Raw genomic sequence first — 26959 nt, forward strand, 5'->3', positions numbered from 1 at the left:
CACCCTCTCCTAAGGCAGTTCCTCAGAGGGGCTAAGAATTTAAGGCCTCCAAGAAAACAACCAATACCTGCTTGGGATCTTAATTTCATGCTGGAAAAACTGACCTTGCCTCCCTTTGAGCCAGCTGCCTCATCAGATTTGCAATATTTGTCCTGGAAAACAGCTTTCCTTCTGGCTATCACCTCAGCTCGTAGAGTTTCAGAACTACAGGCTCTCATGGCCATCCAACCTTTTATCATCTTCCATCAGGACAGAGTTTCCTCACGAACCAACCCATCCTTTATGCCTAAAGTGGTATCCAGGGTAGCTTTAAATCAGGCCATACATTTACCTACTTTTTATCCTAATCCTCAAAACAAAGGGGAGAGATTACTACATTCCTTGGACATCCACAGACAACTGCGTTATTATTTGGACAGAACAAAGCCTTTCAGAAAATCAGAACAGCTCTTTGCGGCCTATGCGGTAGGAGCTCAAGGGAAGCCAATTTCCAAACAGACAATCTCAAAATGGATAGCCCACTGCATATGCTTTTGCTATTCCTTTCATGGCAAAACTGTTCCTACAGGCGTTAGGACTCATTCCACCAGGGCCACAGCCACCTCTGCAGCATTCCTCAGAGGAGTTCCTACCAAGGATATTTTGGAAGCAGCCACTTGGAGTTCTGTGCATACCTTCTCCAAGCACTACAACCTACCATTATACTCAAAGTCTAGAGCAGGCTTTGCCACTGCAGTCTTGCAGGGAATTTTGGCTCCTCCTAATTCCACCTAGTACCTACCCACCCCTTTCTTAGCTTTGGGATTCTACCCATCTGTTATGACTGCAGCTGTATGCACGATGAACATAGTACAGTTTTGTACCTACCATAAATGTAGATGTTCGAGTGCTAATACAGCTGCAGTCCAGGTTTCCCTCCCTCCTTCCCCTCTTGGGACAGGCCTATAGGCTAACACATCCTCATACAACCTGATTGGGGGTATTCATTTATGATGTATTTGCTTGCAACTACTGTATTTTGATTATATTGCACTGCATGATTACACATATTTATGTATTGCCTTCCTTCTGGGGGCACCTGACGTCTGGGGCAAGAAAAACTGAAGAAAATGGCGTCGGCTGGTTCCTTTATACCCCTGTCGCACTGACGTCAGGGAAGAAGCGACGACAACTGACGCCGGACCTAGACTTTGGAATTCAGCCAACCGAGGACCCGCCTGATGGCAGGAGAACCCATCTGTTATGACTGCAGCTGTATTAGCACTCGAACATCTACTTTTATGGTAGGTACAAAACTGTACTTTTTTCACTGTGGTTTTCTGGGCAGGGGGTGGGGTCGGGATGTGAATATCCAGTGAGATTAGTTTATGATCTGATCTTACCAGTGAGGGATACACTTCTGGTCTGGAGCATAGAGTCCCCATGTTGGTGATGATCCGGTCCAGTATGTTTTCCCCTCTTGTGGGAGTGGTAACAAGTTGTTTCATAGCATTTGAGTTTATAAATTCTAGGAACCTTTGGGTTAGGGTGTTGGAGCTAGAGTAATGCTCCCAGTCTATGTTTGGGTAGTTGAAGTCGCCCAATATAATGGTGTTTGGAGAGACCTTCATATTTTCCAGTGTTCTCAGGAAGGCCGAGTGGGGTTCCTGGGTTTGGGAGGGTGGTCTGTAGCAGGCTATAAACTGGAAAGCAATTTTACCCACTGTTAGTTGCACATGGATAGTCTCTGATGCCTCATGGTGTGCCACCAACCTGGAGGTGTGGGTATCTTTGACGAATATTGATACTCCCCCTCCTTTTGTGGTTCGGTCCAAGTTTTGGGGCTGAAAAGCATGGTATGAGGTATAACCTGATAGTGCTGGGGTGCTTTCGGGAGCCTTGAACCAGGTTTCTGTTACTTCACAGATGTCGATGTTCTCCATGCTAAGGAGAGTTTCAAGTGCGTGCATCTTGAGGTTTAGACTTCTGGTGTTGAGTAGCATTACTCAGTTTCTTATCCCTTGTGATACCTATGGAGGTGGGTTTGTCTTTTGAGCCTTGCCTAAAAAAGGCACTATGGGGGTAGCAAGAGCCTTTGCCAATATCCGAAAGCCCAGGGGTGACAGGTGCAAGCTGTCCCTAGCGAAGCATCGTGGCTTGTCGAGCATGTCATCCCAGGCTGACAGGCATAGGCCTTTGGATATACCTCCTGTACTAGATATTGTTAATGATGTGTTTTTGGAATCCAGTATGGCCCCTGATTTCTTGCCTCCAGCCCCGAGCAAACCAGACAGGTACTACAGGGTTCCTGAGTCCCACAAATTCCTTTTCAAAAATCTTGTTGCGGACCCTGAAACCATTTCTCAGGGGCCCAAGGGCATTAAGGCTTCTACTGCTAAAAATCCTACCCCTTCTGATAGAGACTCCAGGGCACTGGATAGATGGGGTAAGAAGGTTTACACTTCTGCAACTTTAGCAATCAGGGCTTAAAACTGTCAACTCCATATGCTAAAATATCAACAGCATATCATGGGACTGCTTAAACAGAAAATGATGTTGAATTCTGACTGTGTGTAAAATAAAGATTTGCAGGATTTATTGCATTCAGCTGAACAAGTTGGCAAACATACTTTGCAATGTGGTTTCAATTCCTTAGAGGCCTCTTGTAGGGCTGCTGTTACTGAGTCTGTGCTTAGAAAGCATGCTTGGCTTAAGGAGTAATCATGTTAAAGCAAAACCTTTGGATGCTCCTTTACACCAGGACCGTTTATTTGGCAGTAAGGCTGAAGAAGTTCTAAAAAAGATGGAAGATAAAGCTAAATCTATGCAAACTGTGAAAGATTTCTTACAAGTGCAACCTCCTAGATTTAGTAGGCATTGGCCTTCCAGCTCCTTCCAGAGCCCCTACAGCCAAACCCAGACTTTCCAAAACCACCAGGTTTCAGTCTCAAGGGACTTTCAGAACTAAGCAATGGGGTGCTTCCACTTCCAAATCTGGAAACAACAAGGCACCCCCACCCTATGATAAACAGTCTCAATGACTTCCCTTTGAAATTACCAAGCCCACTTACCTTTTAGCCACCCCTTTGGGAGGAAAACTGGCTCTTCATTCAAGAAACTGGCAACTTATAACCCAGGACAAATGGGTTTTAAATATAGTGCCCCAGGGATACAGATTTCATTTCCACATGCTGCCAACTCCAAACGGGTAGCCAGACCTGCCCCCAAATCAGTGGTCAGAGGCTCAGAAACAAGTACTTTCCCTCATGAGCATGGGGGCTATTCAACAAGTACCAGAAGAGGAAAAGGGACAAGGTTTCTATTCCAGACTTTTCCTGGTACACAGAAAAGACAAATCATGGCGTCCAATTCTGGGCCTGTCTACTCTAAACACCTTTCTGGACATTCCAAAATTCAAGATGTTGACTCTTCACCAGTTACTTCCTATGCTAGGCAAGGATTCCTGGTTGGCAACTCTCGACTTAAAAGAGGCTTACCTTCATACCCCAATCAGTGAATCTTGCAGAAGATTCCTATGCTTAAAAGCAGGCTGCATGCATTATCAGTTCTCTGCGCTGCCCTTTGGCTTGTCTACTGCGCCCAAGATATTCTCAAAGTGCCTGGCATCAGTAATGGCATTTTGCAGGCAAAGAAATATTCAGATATATCCATACCTGGACGGTTGTCTAAGTCAGGCAGAAAACCACGCCATTCTTCTAAAAACATCTGGCATTTGTAAAAAGACTTCTAACCTGTCTAGGGTACACCATAAACGAAAATAAATCTCAACTGGTACCCTCTCAAAAAATTACATTCCTGGGTGCAAGCTTGAATACAACTGCCCAGATGGCTTTCCTTACACCAGAAAAGCAAATTCATTTGGTGACCTACTTCAAACAGGTGGCCACAAAAACCCTGCTATCTGCAAGGCAAATAATGCAAGCCTTGGGGTTCATGGCCTCATGCATTCTTCTAATTCCATATGCAAGACTGTATATGAGGAAATTTCAGTGGTACTTAAAAAGTTTATGGAGTCAACATTGTCACAGCCTGGAAACAATGATTCCTATCATACCTTGCCTGCGCCTAGAGTTCCTATGGTGGGCAGAGGCCTGCCACCAAAACAAGGGACGCCATTCACACCACCCCCTGCCACCCAAACCCTAACTATAGATGCATCAAACTATGCATGCGGGGGCTCATCTGGCAAGGAAGTGCATTCAGGGCAAATGAAACCCAAATCAAATGCACCTTCATATCAATCAAAAAGAAATGCTAGTTGTACTGAATGCACTAACAGCCTTCAAGGACTACCTTCCTCCAGGACAATTACTGATAAAGACGGACAACACCACGGTTATGTGGTACATAAACAAGCAGGGGGTACACATTCATACTCCCTCTGTAGACTAGCCATGGTACTGTGGAAAATGGCCTTGACCTACCAAGTACAACTACAAGCTCAATTCCTGCCAGGAAAGCAGAATGTTCTGGCAGACGAATTAAGCAGAAATCTCATGGACCCTCATGAATGGAAACTGGAACCACGGATTTTCAACATACTGACACGCAAATGGGGGAGCCCAGACATGGATCTTTTTGCCACACCCCAGAATTTCCAGTTGGACAAATTTTGCACAAGAACTCATCACACAAAAGCCTGGAAAGTGGATGCTCTGTCCTTCAGCTGGAAAAACCTATCAGTCTATGCCTTTCCTCTCCAAAGTTCTACTAAAAGTCAAACAGGACAAACCAAAAATGATTTTGATTGCTCCAAACCGGCCTCTCCAACACTGGTACCCACTCCTGCGCAGTGTGTCACACATTTCTCCATGGCACCTGCCTCAGATACCTTCCTTACTGTCTCAGCAGGAGAACCAAATTCTGCACCCTCAGCTCAAAACATTGAATCTTGCACCTTGGTTAATCACTTAAATTCACCCTCAGCATCCCTCAGCAAACCTGTGATGGATGTCATTTTGGAGGCGAGAAGATCTAGTACTAGAAAATCTTATGCTGACAAGTGGAAAAGATTCTGTGCGTGGAATTAATCTCAAGGGATGAGCACAGCAGTGCCCAATTTACCTCAGATTTTGCAATACTTAACTGAGATGCTTCATAAGGGCCTGTCTTTTTCTTCCATAAAAATCCATGCCTCACCCATTTCAGCTCATTACAACACAGACCCCCCCCCTTCTCTCATCCTCTTCTAAAGCAGTATCTCAGATGGGCCAAAAACTTGAGACCACCCGGGAGAGCTCCAACCCCTGCCTGGGACCTTAACTTTGTATTGAAGAAACTCACTATACCTCCTTTCGAGCCAGCTGCAACTGCAGACTTAACATTTCTCTCCTGGAAAACAGCCTTCCTTTTAGCAATCACTTCAGCTAGAAGGATATCTGAATTACAGGCCCTTATGGTAGTGGAGCCTTTCATCATCTTTCATGCGGACAGGGTGTCACTCAGGACCAATCCATCATTCATGCCCAAGGTGGTATCCAGTGTGGCTCTTAATTAGTCCATTCATTTGCCAACTTTCTTTCCTAATCCACAGAACAAGGGAGAGCAGATTCTGCATTCACTGGATGTACACGGACAACTTAGATTCTACTTCAACAGTACTAAATCTCGAAGAAAATCTGAACAACTGCTGGTAGCATTTGCTGCAGGGGCAGAGGGGAAGGCTATTTCAAAGCAAACCATTTCTAAATGGATAAGCCATTGTATTCATTTCTGTTATAAGCACCATGGAAAACCTATCCCCCAGGGGATCAGAACTCATTCCACCGGGGCTGCATCTACTTCAGCAGCCTTTATCAGAAGTGTTCCTACCAGAGATATTCTAGAAGTTGCTACCTGGAGTTTAGTTCATACTTTCACCAAGCATTATCACTTACCAATTTTCTCTAAATCCAGAGCTGAATTTGCCACTGCTGTTTTGCAGGGCCTTATAGCTGGTCCTAATGCTGTATAAATCCATCCTCCCAACCTTAGCTTTGGGAATCTACCCAAATGGTAATGACTGCAACAGTGAAACACGGTGAACATAGTACAGTTGTGTACATTTACCATAAATGTAGATGTTCGAGTATATTCACTGTTGCCGTCTTGGTTACCCTCCCACCAGCCCCCTGTTTTTCTTTTACTATAACTCTTCTTTCTTTTATTATGCTTAAAAGCCTTTTTGGTGTATTTGCTTTTGTTTGGAGGTATATTTGTGTGCCCTAACCTGACATCTGGGGCAAGAAAAACTGATGTAATGGCATCAGCTGCATGTTTTTTACCCGACGACCTGACGTCATGGAAGAAGGGACAGCAACTGACGCAGGACCCAAGACTTTGTTAATCAGGCTGGCTGAGGGCAACCTGCCAGCAGATTACCCAAATGTAATGACTGCAACAGTGAATACACTCGAACATCTACATTTATGGTAAGTGTACACAACTGTACTTTCTCAAAAGGATGGAGGAGAAAGCTAAATCTAAGAAAAAAACTGTTAAAAATTTCTTACAAGTACAGCCACCTGGATTCAGTAGGCATTGGCCTTCAAAGAACTGGTCCTTTCCAGTCCCTTCCAGGCCTTCTCAGTCCAAACTCAGGGGTAGCAAACCCCCAAGACTTCAGTCTCGGGTTATGCACAGATCTAAGCAGTGGGGGCTACCGCTTCCAAAGCAGGGAGTAGTAAGCCACCCCTGTATGAAAAAAATTGCACAATGACTTATGCTCAAGTCTTCCAAGCCTTGCTCAACTACTTGCACCTTTAGGAGGAAAGCTCTCCCTGCTTGCAAAAAACTGGGAATTCATTACCCAAGACAAATGGGTTTTAAACATAGTTTCCCTAGGATACAGATCCCACTTTCACTCTCTCCCATCCCCAAGTGGATGGCCAGACCACCCCCCAAACCAGTCGGCGGAGGCCCATAAACAGGTTTTCTCGATCCTCAGCATCAAGGCTTTTCAACCTTTCCCAGAAGAACAAAGGGGACAAGGTTTCTATTCAAGACTGTTCCTGGTTCACAGAAAAGAAAAACTCCTAGCATCCTATCGTGGACCTGTCTATCCTCAACACCTTTCTGGCGGTTCCAAAATTCAGAATGCTAAGTCAACAGCTTCTTCCAATGCTAGCCAAGGATACCTGGCTGACAACCCTAGACTTAAAAGAAGCTTATCTGCACATCCCAATAAGGGAATCTTGCAGGAAATACCTACGCTTCAGGGCAGGCTTATGCACTATCAGTTCTCTGCACTTCCCTTTGGCTTATCTACTGTGCCCAGGGTATTCACAAAATGCCTAGCTCCAGCCTTTGCATTTTTCAGGCTGAGAAATATTCAGATTTACCCATATTTGGATGATTGCCTGATTCAGGCAGAGAGTCAGGACTTGCTTTTACAGCACCTGGCATTTGTAAAGAGACTTCTAATTTCACTGGGGTACACCATCAACGACAAGAAATCACACCTATTACCCTGCCAACAGATTGTATTTCTGGGAGCAAACTTGAACACAACTTCCCAGATGGCATTCCTCACTCCAGAGAAACAAGTTTATTTGACAACCTACTTCAACCTACTGGCCACAAAAAAACAGCTGTTTGCAAGGAAAATCCTGCAAGCCCTGGGGTTCATGGCCTCTTGCATTCTGTTAATTCCATATGAAAGACTGCATATGAGGAAACTTTAATGATATCTAAAAAGTCTATGGTGTCAGCATTCTCAGGACCTGGAAACAATGATTCCTATCATCCCTTGCCTAAGGGCAGAGTTCCTTTGGTGGGCAGAGGCCTGCAACCATAACAAGGGACTCCCTTTCACTCTACCCCCTGCCGCCCAAACCCTAACAACAAATGCATCAGACTATGCATGGGGGACTCACATGGCACGGCAGTGCATTCAGGGCATATGGAACCCAATACAGATGCACCTGCATATCAATCAAAAAGAAATGTTAGCTGTACAGAATACTCTGACAGCCTTCAAAAACCTTACTCTTCCAGGACAACTATTGGTAGAGACAGACAACACCACAGTTATGTGGTACATAAACAAACAGGGGGTGAGCCCATTCCTACCCACTCTGCAGACTAGCCATTTATCTGTGGAACACAGCCTTGAGCAACCAGGTGAACCTACAAGCTCAATACCTGCCAGGCAAACTAAATTCACTGGCAGACGACTTAAGCAGAAATTTCATGGACCCACATGAATGGAAACTGGAACCCAAAATATTCAAGCTCTTGAGGAACAAATGGGGGACTCCAGAGGTAGATCGGTTTGACCTCCCCTCAGAACCACCAATTGACAAAGTACTGCACCAGAATTCCCCACTGTCAAGCGTGGAAAGTGGATGCCCTGTCCTTTACCCAGGAAGGCCTCTCAGTTTATGCCTCCCCCCTCTGCCTCTTCTCTCGAAGGTCCTGCTAAAGATCAAACAGGACAAGCCAAGGACAATACTGATTGCACCAGACTGGCCACGCCAGCAGTGGTGTACCCCCTTTTGTGCAGTCTGACAGTGCTGCAACCATGGCACCTGCCTCAGACTTCTTCCCTGCTGTCCCAGCATGCGGGCCAGATTCTGCACCCTCAGCTTCAAACCCTGAAACTTGCAGCCTGGCTAATCCCCTGAGCTCACCTTTAGCAACCCTCAGTAAGCAGGTGCTGGATGTCATTCTTGAGGCAAGGAGGCCTATTACTAGAAAATCCTATTCAGAAAAGTAGAAAAGATACTGTTCCTAGAACCAGTCTCAAGGGGGTGGGCACAACAGTGCCCTACTTACCTCATATTCTAGATTATTCAACAGAAATATTCCACAAGGGCCTATATTTCTCGTCAATTAAGATTCATGCCTCAGCCATATCAGCACATTATAATACTGTGCCCACCCCTCTTCTCTCATCCACTGCTTAAACAATTCCTTAGAGGGGCCAAACATTTAAGACCCCCCAGGAGAGCTCCCACTCCAGCCTGGGACCTAAACTTTGTGTTGGAGAAACTTACTATTCCCCCTTTGAACCAGCTGCTACAGCAGAGTTGAAATTTCTTTCTTGGAAAACAGATTTACTTCTAGCCATCACTTCTGCAAGAAGAGTGTCTGAACTGCAGGCCCTTATGGCAGTGGAGCCCTTCATTATCTTCCATGTGGACAGGGTTTCCCTCAGGACTAATCCATCATTTATGCCCAAGGGTAGTAACTAGTGTGGCTCTGAACCAGTCCATTCATTTGCCTACTTTTTTCCCTAATCCTCAGAATAAAGGGGAAAGGATATTGCATTTCCTGGATGTGCACAGGCAGCTTAGATTCTATCTGGACAGGACTAAGCCTCTCAGAAAATCTGACCAGCTGCTAGTCAGCTTTGCTGCAGGGGCAGAGGGGAAGGCCATTTCAAAGCAAACCATTTCCAAATGGATAGCACATTGCATCCATTTCTGCTACAAGCACCATGGAAAATCTACCACACAAGGGATAAGAACACATTCCACCAGGGCTGCATCTATCTCTACTGCATTTCTCAGAGGAGTCCCTACCAGGGATATCCTGAAAGCTACAACCTGGAGCTCTGTACATACTTTCACCAAGCATTACCACTTGCCTATCTTTTTTAAATCCAGAGTTGGATTTGCCACAGCAGTCTTACAGGGCCTCATTGCTAGTCCTAATGCTCCTTAACTGCCTCCACCCTTCCTTAGCTTTGGGAATCAACCCAAATGTGGTGACTGCAACAGTGAAACATGAAGAACATAGTACAACTGTGTATACTTACCATAAATGTAGATGTTGGAGTGTATTCACTGTTGCAGTCCTGGTTAACCTCCCTCCAGCCCCCTGACTTCTCCTTACTTTTATCTATCTTTTTTGTTTGGCATACTTTATATCATGTGTATTTGCTTTTTGTGGGGGTTTTCCATACCATGTAATTGCTTTCTATTGTGGGGGCACCTGACATCTGATGTAATGGCGCCTGCTGCATGTTTTATATCCCTGACGACCTAACATCATGGAAGAAGCAACAGCATCCGATGCAGAAATCCCAAGACTCTGGTATTCAGGCCAGTTGAAGGCTACCTGCAGGCAGATAACCCAAATGTGATGACTGTAACAGTCAATACACTCGAACATCTACATTTATGGTAAGTGTACACAACTGTACTTTCTTGACAGGTATTTTGAGTAATTCTAAATTTGTTCATTTTCTAGAGTATATTCTTGTATTATTGTTAAATTTGGATCAAATTGTGTTGCCAGAATAATGTTTTGCTTGTTTTAGGAGGCATCCTGGGAGGTGTGAAATGTAATAATTTGCAAATTTAATCAACTGAATCATCTTCATGCTAACATCTCAGTAGAAGTGCACAAAGCTGTGAATAGTCTAAATCTTTTTTTATAGAATGGTAAAGTAATGGATGTGTCCACCAGTCGTATGTGCTCATTTCAATAATCAAAATATGTATGTAATTTTCTGTCTACAACATAATAATGAGGGTGTGAAAGTGGACTATCTTCAGGAAATTTAAATTGCGTATTCTAAGAATGTATTATAAGAATGTATTCAAATATTTTATTTATTTTTCTTCTAGCCTCTTCATTTCAGCATGTGTTTTTTTTTGTGTTCTGTAGTTGTCTGTTATGGTGGTTTCAGTAAATCAGAGGTGCTGTTATAAGCTCCTTTCCTTAGACTTGAGGAGTGTAAAACACATTAAAAACTGTTCTCTCCCTTTAAATTGTAACAAGTGGTTTGCTACATTTGTAGCAAGCTGCTGCTACAGTTTATGCCGCACATGGAGTGCTATAGGTCTTCATTTTCAATTCTGGCATTCATTCCTAAATGACAGTAATGCACTGAAGACAGATCAGGTTCTGCCATTCATGCTGCTGCCTAACATTTTGCTCTCAGAGAGGCTGTGCCTTTCACCCCACCTTAGCTATGCCACTGCAGTAAAGTAGTCAGTTGTTTAAAACAATAAAAATCATATAAATAAGTTTAATGTATAGTATGCTTATATCTTCAATTGTTACATCAAATGCTGTATTTGCTTTTTGTTAAAGTTACCTCTAGCATCATGCAGGTAAAGCAGGAAAAAGATATGCACATTTAGTCTACATAATGGGTGGAGTTAAGCAATTTATTTGGAAGGAGGGGTTACATCTTCCAAAAGTGACAACCCTAGCCTAGAGTTTACGCGAGCAAGCTGAGCTGTTTACATAGTTTCCATGATTCTTTCAAACTGCTTATGGTCCCCCTTCCACAAAGACTTTCAGAATTGCCATTCAGTATGTTAATATATGTCCTGTTTAGGGCAACTAATACATTGTAGTTATTACGTTAGGGAGACAGCATTTTTGATGTCACTATACACCAGGAATATGAAAATGTAAGAAGGCTATGATATGTGTAAAGCAGGGAAAAGTAGCCAATTATTTTTTATGCCAAAGTCACTTCTACATCTGATATAAGTTGGCTTGTGCCACAAATGAATAGGCAGCTCACAGATATGTAGTGCCAGAGATTTAAAGTTAGCAGAGCAAAAGTATTTAAAAGTAGTTACATCACCTATTTTCTTTTGCAGTAACCTTGTACATCATAACAGATTAAATAAGAACATGGATGTCTTTAGACAACATATGTTAAAAAATGGAGATCACAGTTTATGCCCAGTGTTCCTAAGAAGTAAAAGTAAATTACAGTGCATGGAAATGACAGTCCACAACACCAAAGAAAATGTTTAGGATCGCCAACGTTAACCACACTGGGTGCAAGTTCACAAAGTAAAATCAACATTAACTACATATATTGCAGGCTCACAAAGTAAAATTAAAAAAAACAAATAGTACTTAATAGGATACACAAGCTACTGAGATGTCTTGAGTTTTTATATATTTACTACAAAAACTGAAATGGAATTACAGCAACCAAAGTATCAGTTGCACAGACAGTACTCAAAGGATCTTCTACATAAGCACCAGGTTGTTCATGAGCATGCACATGTGCAGTGCATCCTTGTCATGCATTGGTCCTGGACATGCACATGTGTAGTACATCCTTACCATGTCATGGTCATGGACATGCAGATGTGCAGTACATCCTTACCATGTAGTGGTTATGGACATGCATATGTGCAGTATATCCTTACCATGTATTGTTTCTGGACATGCATTTGTGCAATACATCCTTACTTTGTAATAGTCGTGGACATGCATGTGTGTAGTACATCCTTATCATGTAGTGGTCAAAGACATGCACATGTGCTTGTACATCCTTACCATGTAGAAGCCATGGACATACACATGTGCAGTACATCCTTACCATGTAGTGATCATGGACATGCATATGTGCAGTACATCCTTACCATGTAGTGGTCATGCATATGTGCAGTACATCCTTACCAAATAGTGGTCATGGACATCCATATGTGCAATACATCCACAGGACCCAATGCATATGGGCATGTACATGTGCAGTACATCCTTACCATTAAAAGGCATGAACATGCACATGTGTAGTTCATCTATACCATGTAGTGGTTCTGGACATGCATATGTACAGTACATCCTCAGGACATGATGGTCATGGGCATGCACTTGTAAAATACATGTTCAGCATGTGGGGGGTCATGTCGTTTACATGGCTGGGCATGTGACATGCATCCTGTACATACTCAGGACATGATGGTCATGGACATGCCCATGTGGCATGCAGCCTCAGCATCTGTGGTGGCCTTGGGTATTTTCATACACAGTATATACTCAGGACTTGATGGTCATAGGTTCTTCTATGCACAGTGCAGGCTTAGGACAGTGATAACTGGATGTGTGCATCACAGTACATCTCAGGATATTTCTGCTAACTGATAACAGTGGGGCAAGAGGAATGAGGAGCCTAGTTATACACTGATTTAATTTACAAATGTGAAACGCTTCTGTTTTTAAATTCTATTGCATAGTAGCACGTCATCGCTGGATGTATGTTTTGAATGTTGTACACCATAGCAGGATGTGGGTAAGTTAAGATATTATGCTTTGGTGTGAGGCAGCATTATTTTCATTTGTGTGGTACAGCCTCATCATCAAACACCCTTTGTGTTGGCAAATTGCAGGGGAATGAATGGGCCAGATGACTGATTGAGGGTATAATAGTCAGCCGGCAGGAGGGGCAAAAAAAGTTCCAGGAAAAAAGGCAAATTAGTCCAGACTGCCTCATAGATTGTAAAGTGTGTAATTATATGTAGGCATTTTGCAGGAGTCGGTGTCCTACTTTCAGCCACTGCCATAGAGATCAGAAGACATTTGGCTTAGGATTGACCCCCTCACGGAAAATGTGAACATTTAGCTAGTGAATGTCTCTCTTGACAGAGACAGCCTCTTTATCTTCCTTCCCAAGACATCTTTAAACAAAAACTAAGGAAATGGGTAAGATTACATGGTCTGTAAAAAACATACTCTAACCCCCTACTGTGTGATGATACTCCAGAAACCAAGTAGTGGCCTTTTTTACAGGAAGCAGTGAGGAGCAGGCCAGTATAAACAGAAAAGATACTATGAGAAAAGAAAACCGGCATGGACCAGGTAGCAGGATAAGAGGCCAGGAGAGAAGTTCCCTCAAAACAGTACAGGTACCTGCCAGGTCTGACTGCTTTACCTTTTCCCCCACTCTTGTTTTAAATCTCTTCCGACACCAAAGATGTCTGCTACCCACTGACACTAAGTAATTCACAAGGAATTCCATGAAGACAGGAGCGTAGCCAAGAGTTTTGGAAATCTACATGGGCTTCCACTCTCCCATGAGTGTAGTTCTCTTGGCCACAGACAGTGTGCATTGTATCTTTTCACACCAAATAGGCATTCCAAAAAAAGGCCACTGAATAAAATACGTACAGGGTAAACTATGATAAATAAGCCACTTTTTATGTAAGCATTTAAATTGTAGCACTTTTTGCTACAAAGTGAATATGTTTTAATGCGTAAACCATATCATATGTGAAGTATGTCTGGCTGCAATTACATCTAAAGAAAACTAATTTATGTTTAGAAGAGTGGGGAATTTATAAATTAGCTTTACAAAACTCACTGATCAGCATCTCTGCAGTAATCTGCAGAGATTCCAACCCCCAATTTGAAAGAAAAAATACAAGAGAAGCAAATTATCAGTGTTTGCTATTTATTCTGCAGCTAGGCACCTTGAAGCTTCACTGACCAAAAATATCAGTTCAGAGAAGCTGCCTGGTCAACGTCACATCCCTGTAATTTATTCTGCAGCTGGGCACCTTGAAGCTTCACTGACCAAAAATATCAGCTCAGAGAAGTTGCCTGGTCAATGTCACATCCCTCTAGTGGGAAATGTGACAGCTACTCACCAATCTTTAAACTATGGAAACAAAAGAGGTTTCCAGTAGCATAACTGACTGGTTTATGCCAATGAGACCCCCATCCCATAACATTTTCAGCATATGTATTTCTTAAGTTCACATAAGCAAACATTTTAGCTGAAAGGAGACATTGCCTTCTGTATCCCTTGTGACAGTGTAGGTGACGCATTATGTCTCTTTATTATGTGTGTACCAAGTGAGTTGTGGTGTGTTCTGTGTGGCTTTGCTTTTTGAAATGGTAGCCCTCATAACAGACATAAACATGAATATTGGTTCTATTTTTTCATTTAAGAAAGAAGAAAATCCTGTCTCTGTGCTCCTTTTGTCAGGTGGACCAGTTTCCTCCAACATCCTATTGACATGGCAGTTTTGAACTGATGTTTCTCCAAATCGCATGTGTGTGCTTGTGTGTGTTTATTGTGTAATGAGTGAGTAAATGAATGAAAGAAACGTTACCATCGATGAATGAAAGAAACGTTACCATCAATGAATGAAAGAAACGTTACCATCAATTTTTTAACTTGATAAGCATCTAAACAATCAATCTACCAACAAAGTCAAAACAGAAAAGGGGAGGGAACAGAATAGTCAAAAGTGCATCACTACAGAGTCTGTAATCAAAAGTTATTTAATGACTCTGCAAAATATGGAAATGACAAAGCAATCAACTGGTGCAGTGAAAGAGTCCCACCAAAAGCGTCTAAATGAACTCAAAGTAGCAAGAAGTATTTGAAAACCAATGAGATGAGCTTAAATGTTCACTTTTTTAAATTATAAATGCTGGGCAGGGACACTGATTTTCCATTCTATCCAGGACAATACTGGTAAATCCTAAATTTGGATTGAGTATTGGGAAAACAGGACTTTATTGGAATTTGGCATCTTAAGACAGAGCCTCCATTGACTAAAACATATCCTTCCCATATTTATTGCTTATAATACTTTCACCTTGCTGGACTATTTGTAGATGCAGTAGAAAATTCTAATGAAACCATGGTAAGGACTGGAAATAAGATGTAAAAGTCTTGGTTATAATTCCTGGATTTCATCTCATGAAAATGGATTTTCACTTTTTTTTTTTTTGAGAACTGTAAATGAATGTCCCTGATGGTGAGTGACGAGGAAAGAAGAGAACTATAAGTTGAGATATCTTCAACTGTAGTATGTAAACCAACAGTCTTTTAAACATGTATTTGTCAAATACAGATAGACGTAACTATATATTGTAGTATTAAAACATTTTCCATTAAACAATGCTCTTTGTAATGTGATGTCATTAGAGAAAAATAAAAATGAGAAAACATAAGCACAATAATTTGGCCATAATGCACTCAAATGATAAGGTAAAAAAACAATTTAATAGAATGGTGAAAATACAAGTACAAACATATATATATATATATATATATATATATATATATATATATATATATATATATATATGTATATATACATATATATATATATGTATATATATATATGTATATATATATATATGTATATATATATATGAATATATATGTATATATATATATATATATATATATATATATATATATATATATATATATATATATATATATATATATACATATATATATATATATATGTATAAATATATATATATATATATATATGTATATATATATATATATATATATATATATATGTATATATATATATATATATGTATATATATATATATATGTATATATATATATATATATGTATATATATATATATGTATGTATATATATATATGTATATATATATATATATGTGTATATATATATGTGTATATATATATATATATATATATATGTATATGTATATATATATATGTATGTATATGTATATATATATATATATATATGTGTAGAGGGGAACATTTACATTGATTGAACATTAATCCTATCAGGGCTGTATATATGGGGAGGTATGGTGTGGATAAGTAGGGATAATGTTAAAGAGCTAGACTGTAGGAAACATGTGGTCTGGTAATCTGAACCTAGTTGCCCATGCATATGCTTCTGAGTGTTTTCCATATTGTGAATATTATTGGGCATGTCCAAATCATATGAAAATAATTTGTGTCCATTGAATGACAATGCCAGCACGTTGGATTTATATAACCCTCATTTAAATAGTCTATCTGGAGAGTGTTGCTATTAATGAAGGAGTTTAAAATCTGTGAATTGAAATAGGTCTGGAAAAGGGTTGGTGAAATTAACTTGTATGAGTTTCCAGCTATCTAGGATACTTCTAGAATCTTGACTGATTTCTGACCATTTATTGCTTATTGCATTTGCAGAGAGATTTGGTGTATCACTATAATCCCTGTAAAATAAGCCTAATCAGAGACCTCCCTTGTAACTCATTACTAGGATTTTCCATTCCCTTATTAGATCAGATATTTGTCTTGTGTAATATTAATCAGTATGAATTCTTTATTGATGAAATTTTGAAAGTGTAGATATTTTCTCCATACAAGTCTCTTATTCTGGAATCATTTTGTAAATCATTGAATTATATCAATTTATCCTCTTCAAAAACCCCAAGTGTCTGTTAGGAGCCAGATATCTGCATGGATCTAATTTATCCAGTCTGAGAGCTTATACTTATTGATGAAATGAGATTTTCAAAGAGGCTGTCAAAGCAACCCTATGTCTAAATGTTTGATGTCTCTATGGTGGTGATCTCTGCCCAAAGTTTCCAACCCCTGGGATCCCAGACCATGTCAACATTCCTGGATGTTTTAGACTCATCATTAAAGTCTTTTGCATATAATTCTAGATTTAGCCATATCAGTCTGAGAATAAGTCTTGAATTGGATGTATTGGGTTTTATTACTGCCTTGTTATATTTTTGCAAATTAGGAAAACCTAAACCACTCTCTTTCTTTGTGGCATATAGTGTCGTTCTACTGGTTTTGGGGTGGGACTTATTCCATATCAAGTCTGAAGTTAATGTTAGAATTTTTTTTTTGCATTTAGATATGTACCAGATGAGAATACGTCACATTAAGTGAAGAACTTTAGGAAGAGTGTACATCTTGATCATCTATGTCTTCATCGTGAGAGGCTTGAATAGTCTCTTTCCAGCATGTGAATTTCTTAATTATCTCATCTATTAGTTGTTTACCATTTTTCTCTATCTTCTGGGTTGGAGTTTTAGTCATTCCTATGCCCAGATAGTTGCATACTGATTTTACTGCACAGTCCTTTGAGTTTTTAAGATTGGCAAGTTCTTCCCAAGATTTGTTAGATAAGGAAAAGAGGTAGTTTTCTGGGGGTTAATCTCCAATCTTGTGGATGGTTTGAAGTCCTTAAGGTAGGCTAGCACCCTCTCACAGTCGTATGATGGATTAACTATCCAAACTACACGGTCATCAGCAAACCAAGAGGAAATTGGGCAATGAATTGAATTCCATGTGATACACTCTGTTGCCAGTGATTTAGCAAAATATAGTATATAGACTTCAGTTACTAAGAAAAATAAGAAGAGTGAGGGGAAACCCTATCCCATAACGTTTTCTACCTTGTGCTGGTTTGATAGTAACCCACTGGTATTAATTCTTGCTGTAGGCTTTGAATATAATAACTTGCATCTGTTAATGAAGTCATTTGGGAATTTAAAAGAATGCAGTAGATTCCAAATTTCCATTTGACAAAATGAAGTGCTTTTTGAAATTAATCAAAATTTCAGCTGCATTTAGGTTCTTTTTCCAACATTGGCTCTGAAAAGTGATCCAAAGATTTGCTAAGTCTGGGACCCCCCCCCCCCCTGGTTCTGTTCTTGATAAAGTCTTGTTGAGAGTTAGACGAATTTGGGTAAAATCTCATTTAATCTGTTGGTTGGAATTTTTGCATAAATCTTCATTTCCAATTGTATGAGGAAGACTGGTCTGTAAATTTGTGTTAGGATCTTGTCTTTGATAGATTTAGGAAACATCAGGACTTTTGCAACCAATGAGTCTTTGGGGAAGCATTGTAGGTTTTCACATTCCCCATGGAAGTTTTTTTAACCGGAGTAATATATGGTTCTTAAAGTGTTTGTAAAAGCCTAGTGTTAGTCTGTCTAAGCCTGGTGCCTTCCCAGAGGTGAAGTTCAGGATGGTTTTAGCTATTTCTTTGGTGGTGACGGGTTGGGAGAGGAGACTGATTTCTGATGTTGAAAATTATATGAGTTTGAGGTCATTCAAGAAAGTATAGGGCTGCTTTGCAATGTATTTGGTTTTCTTATTGTGATGATGAAAGGCTTGAGTGACAAAGATGGTGTTCATTTCCCATGGGTTAATAGTTATTTCTCCATTGCTTTTATTTATTACTACAATACACATTTCTAAAGGTCGTTCTGCTAACTTTTTGGCTATTAGTTTTTGTGAGGTAAGTCCTTGCACCCCAAAAGTTCTGCATCTGCCCCATTTCTCATTGAATATGGCCTAATGCCAATTTCTAATTTTCTTTTTTTCTGTGATGATCTGAAGGCCTAGGGACTTGATTGTATTGTTCTCTTTTATATGTTTCTTCCCATTTTCTTATTTTTTCTTCAGCTGCAAGTAACGTATCTTTTTCTTGTTCATTCCTTCTTTCCTTGGTCTGGAGGCTTCTTGTCATGCCATCAGTTTGAATGTCCACTACTTAGCCCATTCCTTTATATTATCCCTTGTTATCATTCCAAAACTGTATAATAAAAGTCTGTATTCTTTGTTTGGGTGGGGTGGAGCCTTACAATAAGGGGACTAGATGCCACGTGGATGAGGGGGAACCATATCCTTTAATTGTAACTCTAGTTCAATGACTGAGTAATCTGATCAGATTGTGGGTTTATTCTATATATTTCTTCCCATTTTTTTATTTTTTCCATCATCTACAAGTATATGGTCTTGTTTCTGTTTGTCTTTCTTTGTTTAGCTGAAGACATCTAGTAGTCCCATTTTGAATGTCCCCCACTTAGCACATTCCTTTAGATTATCTCCCTTGTTATTATTCAAAAACTGTATAAGAAAGACAAGAGGATATACCACCATGGATGTAAAACACTAATAAAATCAGAGCTTTAATAAAATACTGTTAAAATCCTTCCAGATGAACAAATAGATCAATGGATTTAAAACTCTTTCCAGTGAACAATAAATGAATGGATAAGTGCTTTCAGACTTATCCATCTTCGGATCCACGGCCATTGCCTTTTCTTGGTGCTTGATGGAGTGATGTCCTTCCATTCCTGGTTGTCTGTGATTTCTGAGAATAGTTTTTTGTTTTTTTTGTTAGCTTCTATTCCAAAGGCTGTTCAATTTCCACAACTGTAGTGAAATAGAAGATATATTCTCCAGTGAAGGTGTTTAAGGTCACTGGGAATTTTAAGTGGACCGTATATCTCTCTTCTCGAATCGTGCACAAGTATGTTGCAAGGGCCTTTGTTTTAAAAACTAGGGTCTTGCAGTAGTCATGAACTAGATGCACATGAGAGACACCTATTTTCAAGTTTTCTCCTAGTTCTCTCACTTTGTTTAAAATAATTTCTTTCTTCACAAAGTTCAGGTCTCTAAAGGTGAATTGTCTGAGTATCTCTTGTTTTGTGATAGAGGTGTGTCTCTATGAGCTCTTTCTATTATGTGTATAGTCTGATTATCCAGCATCTTCTGTAGTTCATGAGTAATGAAAGCTCATGGGTCATTTCCTTCTATATTCTCTGGGAGTCCCAGAATGCGAATGTTATTTCTCTTGGGCCGATTTTCCAGGTCGTGTATCCTGCAGTCAAGCAGGAGATGGAAGCGCTTATATTGTGCTAGTTTTTCCCTAATAATTGGATCTTGCTCTTGCTGTCTGACACTTCTGGCATATCTTGCTGTTGCAATGTTAACAGCACCTGAACATTATTGAGCCTCATGGTCTGAAATGGGGGCTTTGATATGAGAAATTACTAGGGCTGTGGAATGATCTTCCTGCATTGTATTGGCAGCTTCCATCCTTTTTTGGTGGTTATTTCTAGAGGTGAAGCAAGAAATCTATGGTTCTACTTTACATCATTAATGACAGGCCTCTCGATGGGTGATAGTAAAGTCAAGCATTAATATGGATAGCCCTTAGACTGTTTCATGATCAGAATTCAGTCACCATATAAGAACCAAAGAAAAGTTGTGATGTCAGGTTGTCATTACATTGGTTAAAAATTCTTGGTAAGGCTTTTCATGAAATGTTGCTAAAGTAGCTCACGTAAAATGCTGCAGCCATTATCATGTTCCCGTGCAAGTCCCTGTACATCAGCAGTCTATATGTTTTCAACAACACGCAGGTAGTTATTGAAAGGTCTGAAACTTTTTGTACACCAGAAGAAAAAAAGAAACATACATTACATATGTTTACTAGCAGATCACAACTTGAATGAGGAGGACTTTATCACAAAGTTAAAAAGACATTTATGTGATTTTGAAGCTTTTGCTAATTTGCCAGTTCATGACAAAAGTATAGTGGGTGGCAGAGACAAGAGCTGAAAGAAACGTTACTTGGAGAGTCAAACCTAGTGATTGCAAAGATGCACAAGTGAGTTATTCCCAGAATGTAATAAATGAACAGAATCTGGCTGTCCAATCAGGAGACAGACTTCCTTCTGAAAACTGACAAGGCCATTAAACCAAAATGGAGAGAGGGAGAAACATGTGAAAATTAAACCACTTGCAAACGTAAGGAAACTGCACTGCACTCTCATAGGTTCATAGGTGTTTACTAGGCTAATGACCACAAGGGCCTTTTTAAGCCTAGCTATGCATGCCAAATCTCTGACAAGTTCTGATACCCTTGCTAAGTGTAACCAGGGGCTTGAGAGATTAAACATTTACAGACTGCCTGTGTCCATTAGAGACATAGATGCCAAACCAGGGGTGCATTTCCTGTTCCCCAGCCAGTTGTCCAAGCTACACTAGAATTGGGTTAGGGAGGGACTCTGCTTCACATGGATGGGGAGCCTGTTCCAGAAAAGGGGTAGTCTCTAGGATACATACCTGTCTCTCCAGCAGGTCCCATTTATATCACATCATGGTTTAACTCTTTAGAATGGGTAATTCTGGTACTGTTTGTTTTGCAGATATGTAGATCCATCAGGGTGTGGTCTGATAATGCCCTGTATGCCAGGCATAGATCTCCCCTTAACAGCCTGTAGGAGACAGAATACAGGAATAGGGCCTTGAGATGGTCTGCATAGGACATGTTACTTGCGCCCTGTATTCTTTTAGTGAGGAACCTCTGTGGATGTCCTACTTGTTGGATATGCCTAGTTAAGTACACACAAAAGGGGGCATTTTACTCAATGATAGGTATGATGAATGCTGCATACAATGGAACAGTGACTTCCATGGACCTAGATGTCATACCTTTGTTTATAAGTTGCACAACATAGAATGATTTCCTCACTATTGTAGACACATGATGATCAAAGGCTAGATTACTGTCTGTGTGTCTCCAAGTTTCTGACTACTGGGTCATCTCTTTGGGTTGTGTTGTCAATATGATAGTTATCAGGGGTGGACAACTTCCTGAAGGGCACTATTATGCATTTCTTGGCATTTCGTTTTAGTCTGTGGCTCTGACACCAGATGTTTGTGTCAACCCTTCCTCGAGAACATTTGTGTCAGTGGGGGATTTAATGACATCTCATAATTTGCAAACATCTGCAAATTTAGTCATCCAGAGGGCATTGACAGTGGCCTTGACTTCAGAGAAGTAAATGCCAAAAAGGAGCTGTCCCAGGGACTGATCCCTGAGGGACTGCACTTGTGACTGGCCTCTTTGTAGAGGAGGAATCCCCAATTCTAGCTTCCTGGGTCCTGTCTGTGAGCCAGCTGGCTATCCACTGGGTGACATAACGGTTTGTACCTAACCTCTTGAGTTTGTCAACAATGCCCACGTGGAGTACTATGTCGAATGTCTTGGCCAGGTCAAGGTGGGCAGTGTGAACCATTTTGTCCTCATCCATTGCTTTGGTGAGCTTCTCAAAGAAGTCCACCAGGTTGAGTAGGCATGAGCTGCCCTTGACGAAAACAAATTGGGTTGGGTCCAATGTCTGGAGGTTTCCTATGTCGTTATTGATTATTTCCTTAATAATACTTAATACTTAATAATACTTTCCATGGCTTTGCATATGAGACTAGTGAGATTTATGGGTCTGTAGTTCCCAGGGTCTGCAGATAGCCCACCTTTGTGAAGAGATGACTTCTGCTACTCTTCATTCATTTGGAAGCTGCAATTAAATAGCAATTCCAGAGGGCCTGATAGGTCATGTTTCATGCTGTTTAGAAGATATCCTGGGATACTGTCTGGCCCCATTGATGCAGTGTTCTTGGCCTTAGAGAGAGCATTAAGGACCTGTTCCCTGGTGAGTTATATTTGATGGTGTTTCCTGAGGGAAGACGGGGGAAGAGAGAGGGGTAAAGCTGAATTTGTTGGCCAGTAGATTTGCTACATCTTCTGGCTTCATTCCTTTAAATTTCTCTGAGTCTTTTGAGTTTCTAAATCCATGACATGAACGGACTCCTTTCCTAAGTCTCTATAGGTGCTGCCATTAACAGTGAGCTCTGCACACAATTGTTTATTGCCTTTGAGGTTGTGGGCATAGCTAAAGAATGTCTTGTGGCTGTCCTTGGCCTGGGAGGACAAATTTACCTCAAATCTGACATTGGTCCACTTCATTTGTTCTCTGAGTTGTTTGTTTAGTTTGACAAGAGTGCTTTTATCCTGCTGGGTGCTGCACCTCCTACTATATAGCCTATTGATGTTATTCCACCAGGGGGGCTGTTTTTTTGTGTTAGTTCTGTATGTCTTCCTGGTGGGTGCAGCTACTCTATGCAGTTATTAACATGGGGGTTCTTTAAACAGTTCCATGTAGGCAGTAATGTTCTCAGGGTTTTTGGGGTCTTCATATTTTGCCAGGTTATCACTTAATAGTAGGAAGTTAGCCTTAGGGCAGTTCCTGAATATTCCATGGTTAGCTGGGGTTCCAGGTTTTATTTTAGTTTTCAATTCAGAGGAGACCATTTTGTAGTCTAACCTTACCAGATAAGACATTTTACACTAGGGGGTGTGCAGCACTCTCCCATATTAGTGAGGACCAAATCCATTAAGCGTGTACCCCTGGTTGTTGTAGTGGCAATGTCTGGAGAGTTTTTGTTTACAAAATCCAGGAATTTCTACGCCTCTACTTTTGGTGTTGTATATGATTCCCAGTTAATGATTCATAAAGGATTATTTTGCAAATGCCTGCAACTAGTAGCACTAGAACAGAACATTATTCATTCAAGTCCAGTGATTTTTTTGTGAGCACCTTTTCAGGTATAAAAAACAACAAGACTAGACTACAGCTTATAGAGACGTGGGACTAAATATTTGTTTAAACCTTAATACTGGAGCACAAGTTAACTTTTTACCAGGTAATGAACTTGTACTGGTTGTGATTTTTTTTCCTACAAATGTCTACCATTTTTCTTTTGTTATCTTCCAAATTCCTCTTCACCTTTTGAATGAACTGCTCCTTATCAAGTAGTCTGTATTTTGAAGGTGTAGAGTAACACTGTAGTCCTTTCTCTATAATCTCCATAACGCCTATCTCCATTTGCTCCCTTCTGTCAAAGCACCCCTTAAAAGTTCCTCCTCGTCTCTGTTTTTGGCATAAATGTTCCCTGTGATCCATCTGATGCCTTCTGTCATTGCATGCAAACATAAGCCATTTCCCTTCACCACTCGTCTCAATTTTATTTATTCTTGCTAACTGCAGATGTCCCCCCACCAACAGCCTGAGGGAGCCTGCCCAGTGGCTGCAGGACGTGTAAACACTTAATCCATTTATTATGTGGGGGTTGGAGCCAGGCATCCAAGGAATAAGCTAGAGCCTTATAGCCTATTCCTTTTTGCCCGTGGAGCACTCTCAGCCCACCCATTTTCCTATCATCCAGATTCAGATGGTAGGGAGTAGATTAGCTTGATGGTCCCTCAGAGAGGCCTGCTCATAGGCTGCATGCAGACATGCTATAGCTGCCTTATCAAGCGAGTTACCACACAAACCTCCTATTCCATGGCTCATCAGGAAAAGTCCTTGTCCAGAATGTGGCCACTACAGGCAAGAACCAATGTTAAGTGCCACCAAAACTGTGGGCCATATCTGCAGACCTTTCTTGATCTTTCTTAAGCAATGTTGCTGTACCAGCACTCTCATCCACCTGCTTTATCCTTTACTGATGGTGTAGAAGGATAAAGCCCTGACTATGGCCGAACTGATCTAGCTTCCACTACCAGCTTGTGCACTTAATGGTGCAGGCAGGGAGGAAATGGCATTCCCAAGCTGTGAAGAGGAATGAATGTTCCTGTCCAGTTTGTACCACTGTTCCAATGGCATGGCATTGGATGGAGAGTGGAGGCCCTTCATGAGATGGGGAACCATTGCTAGGAAGGTATAGGCTTGGCCAACAAAGCCATTGACAGTGGTCCCTGTTGGCTAGTAGGGGGGCATGCATACATGGATTGAGGAGAGATATGTGGGGGGAAATGCATGCATATATGGGCTGAGGAGAGGTATGGGGGGGAAATGCATGCATACGTACATGGACTGAGGAGGGGTATGTGGTGGGGCATGCATGCATGCATACATGGACTGAGGAGGGCTATGTGTGGGACCATGCCGATATCTCCATGTCCTGGGGAGGAGGGACCATGCCAATGTCTCCATATCCTGGGGAGGAGACAACATGCTGATATCTCCATACGAGAGTTCCTGTGGAAGCAGGAGCTCAGAGAAATGATACTGGACTGTATATCAACTAGGACAGAGAAATTGTGCCCCCATGGCCTCATGGGTGGGGCACTGGCTCTAGCAACTTCATACTGCCTGCTCAGCCTGACAGAGTTATCAGCACATTGGTGGAAGGCATTAAGGCAAGGAAAAGTCATTGTCCTAAGGCAATGCTACTCGCAGTAACTCAACCCTTATCCTCAGGGATGAGGACAATAATTAACTATGAAGATGAGCCTTCACCCTAGGGTAATGAAGAGGCCAATTGTATGCACATATTAGGAAATTGAAAAAGAACATGTTTGATAGGTGTATCAAGTAAAGTAGAATAGAGGCAGGAAAACATTCCGACTAGCAAGCACTTTTACTTTATATTACTTCTGACTAGTAAACATCCAAAATGTCCAGAAGGGAGGTTTGGTGTCAGAAGGAGCACCAGGCAAAAAATAAATAAATAAATCAAAACTGAATTCACATTTACAGAGCATCAAACGTACAGTGATTTTTATAATGACATATGAACTAAACAAAATACAGTATAGTAAGAACAAGTGAATGAATGCACTTTTATGACATTGTTATAAATAAAGTGTAGCAAGTGAAACAAACTTGGTGTTCTATCTGATAAATACTTGCAAAGTGTAAATATATAAGACATGCCCAATGACAAGAGAAGTAGAGCAGTAACATACTAAACATTGCCGTTCTCTTACCAGCAGTGTGAATTTACTCCTTGACTCTTCCCATGACAGAACAAAGTTACACTCTGTCCCCATCTTTGGGTGAGTGGAAGGAGGTAGTATCCACTGGTAAATGGAAAGATTGTATTGGCTCCTGATGTGCTTTGAGTTTGAGACTTCTGTTTTCTATCTTGTATTTTTGCAGCGAGATTATGGCATAAAATGGGGGCTGATTAGTGATGCTAGATGAAAACTGGCTAAAATAGACAGAATTTTGTAATGCTGGTCTTTGTGTAAACTTCGGGATTTAAGTAAGTGATTTCACCACACAGTTTTTCAGGGTCAGCCCTGACAAAAGATTTATGCTTAAAAATCTCATTTATTGGCTTTCCTGGTAGTACATCTCTCCTTATTCCTGTGTTTGGAATGCTATTTGACAGTATCAAATCACACTGTTTGAGGAATTAAAGAAACTGTGCCAGAAACAATTATATTCTATGTATGCATAAACCGTACTGTTTGTGCTAATGGCCTGTAACCTGCTTTTTCATTTTTAGCCTCCAGAAGAGATTTACTCCACTGGGGACTCCATAATGATCAAGTTCCATTCAGATGAAACTATCAGCAAGAAAGGCTTCCATGTGCGTTACACCAGCACTAAATTCCAAGACACGCTCAATACCAGGAAGTGATCGATTCCATCATCATCTGAGAACAAAACTGAAAGACTGGAATGAAATCCAGATATACATGCAGGGATACTGTGGGATCAAAGCCATTAACAGTGTCGTTTTTTCTCAAAAAAAAAAAAAAAAAAAAAGAATATATGAAAAAGGGGTGGGAAATTCATGTGAAGAATTTTTCATACTTTTACAGATCAGTGAGTGACCAAGAATGAAGTACTGTTCTAACCACTTGCCATTAAAGCTATTTTAAAATGTGCTTATTTGTCTTGTTTTACACTGTTTTTCCAAGGATTGTGGAAAAAGAACAAAAATCTACCCTTTTTTATTTTGTTTTGTTTTTATGTAACCTCAGCTTGTGCAGTCAGGAAGCAGTGCTCAGTTTTCTGGGTTGTTTTTTGTTGCTGAAGGAAAGTGGCAGAGTAAATCACCAGTGAACTTTCCAGAGAGTTCGGTTTGGCATGAGTTCACAATGAGG

General features: G+C 40.7%; 1 protein-coding gene across 1 annotated transcript in view; it reads left to right on the forward strand.

The window, feature by feature from the left end:
• Nucleotides 1-26740, forward strand: part of BMP1 (bone morphogenetic protein 1) — a 1811822-nt gene extending 1785082 nt beyond the window's left edge. Inside the window, exon 20 of the mRNA XM_044082969.1 lies at nt 26356-26740. Coding sequence (XP_043938904.1) covers nt 26356-26490 — 135 coding nt within the window. The 3' untranslated portion in view covers nt 26491-26740. The remainder of the gene's footprint in view (nt 1-26355) is intronic.
• Nucleotides 26741-26959: the final 219 nt, after the last annotated feature.

This window comes from Protopterus annectens, chromosome 9.part0 (assembly GCF_019279795.1).
Source record: "Protopterus annectens isolate FY-2018-M chromosome 9.part0, PAN1.0, whole genome shotgun sequence".
Lineage (NCBI taxonomy): Eukaryota > Metazoa > Chordata > Ceratodontiformes > Protopteridae > Protopterus > Protopterus annectens.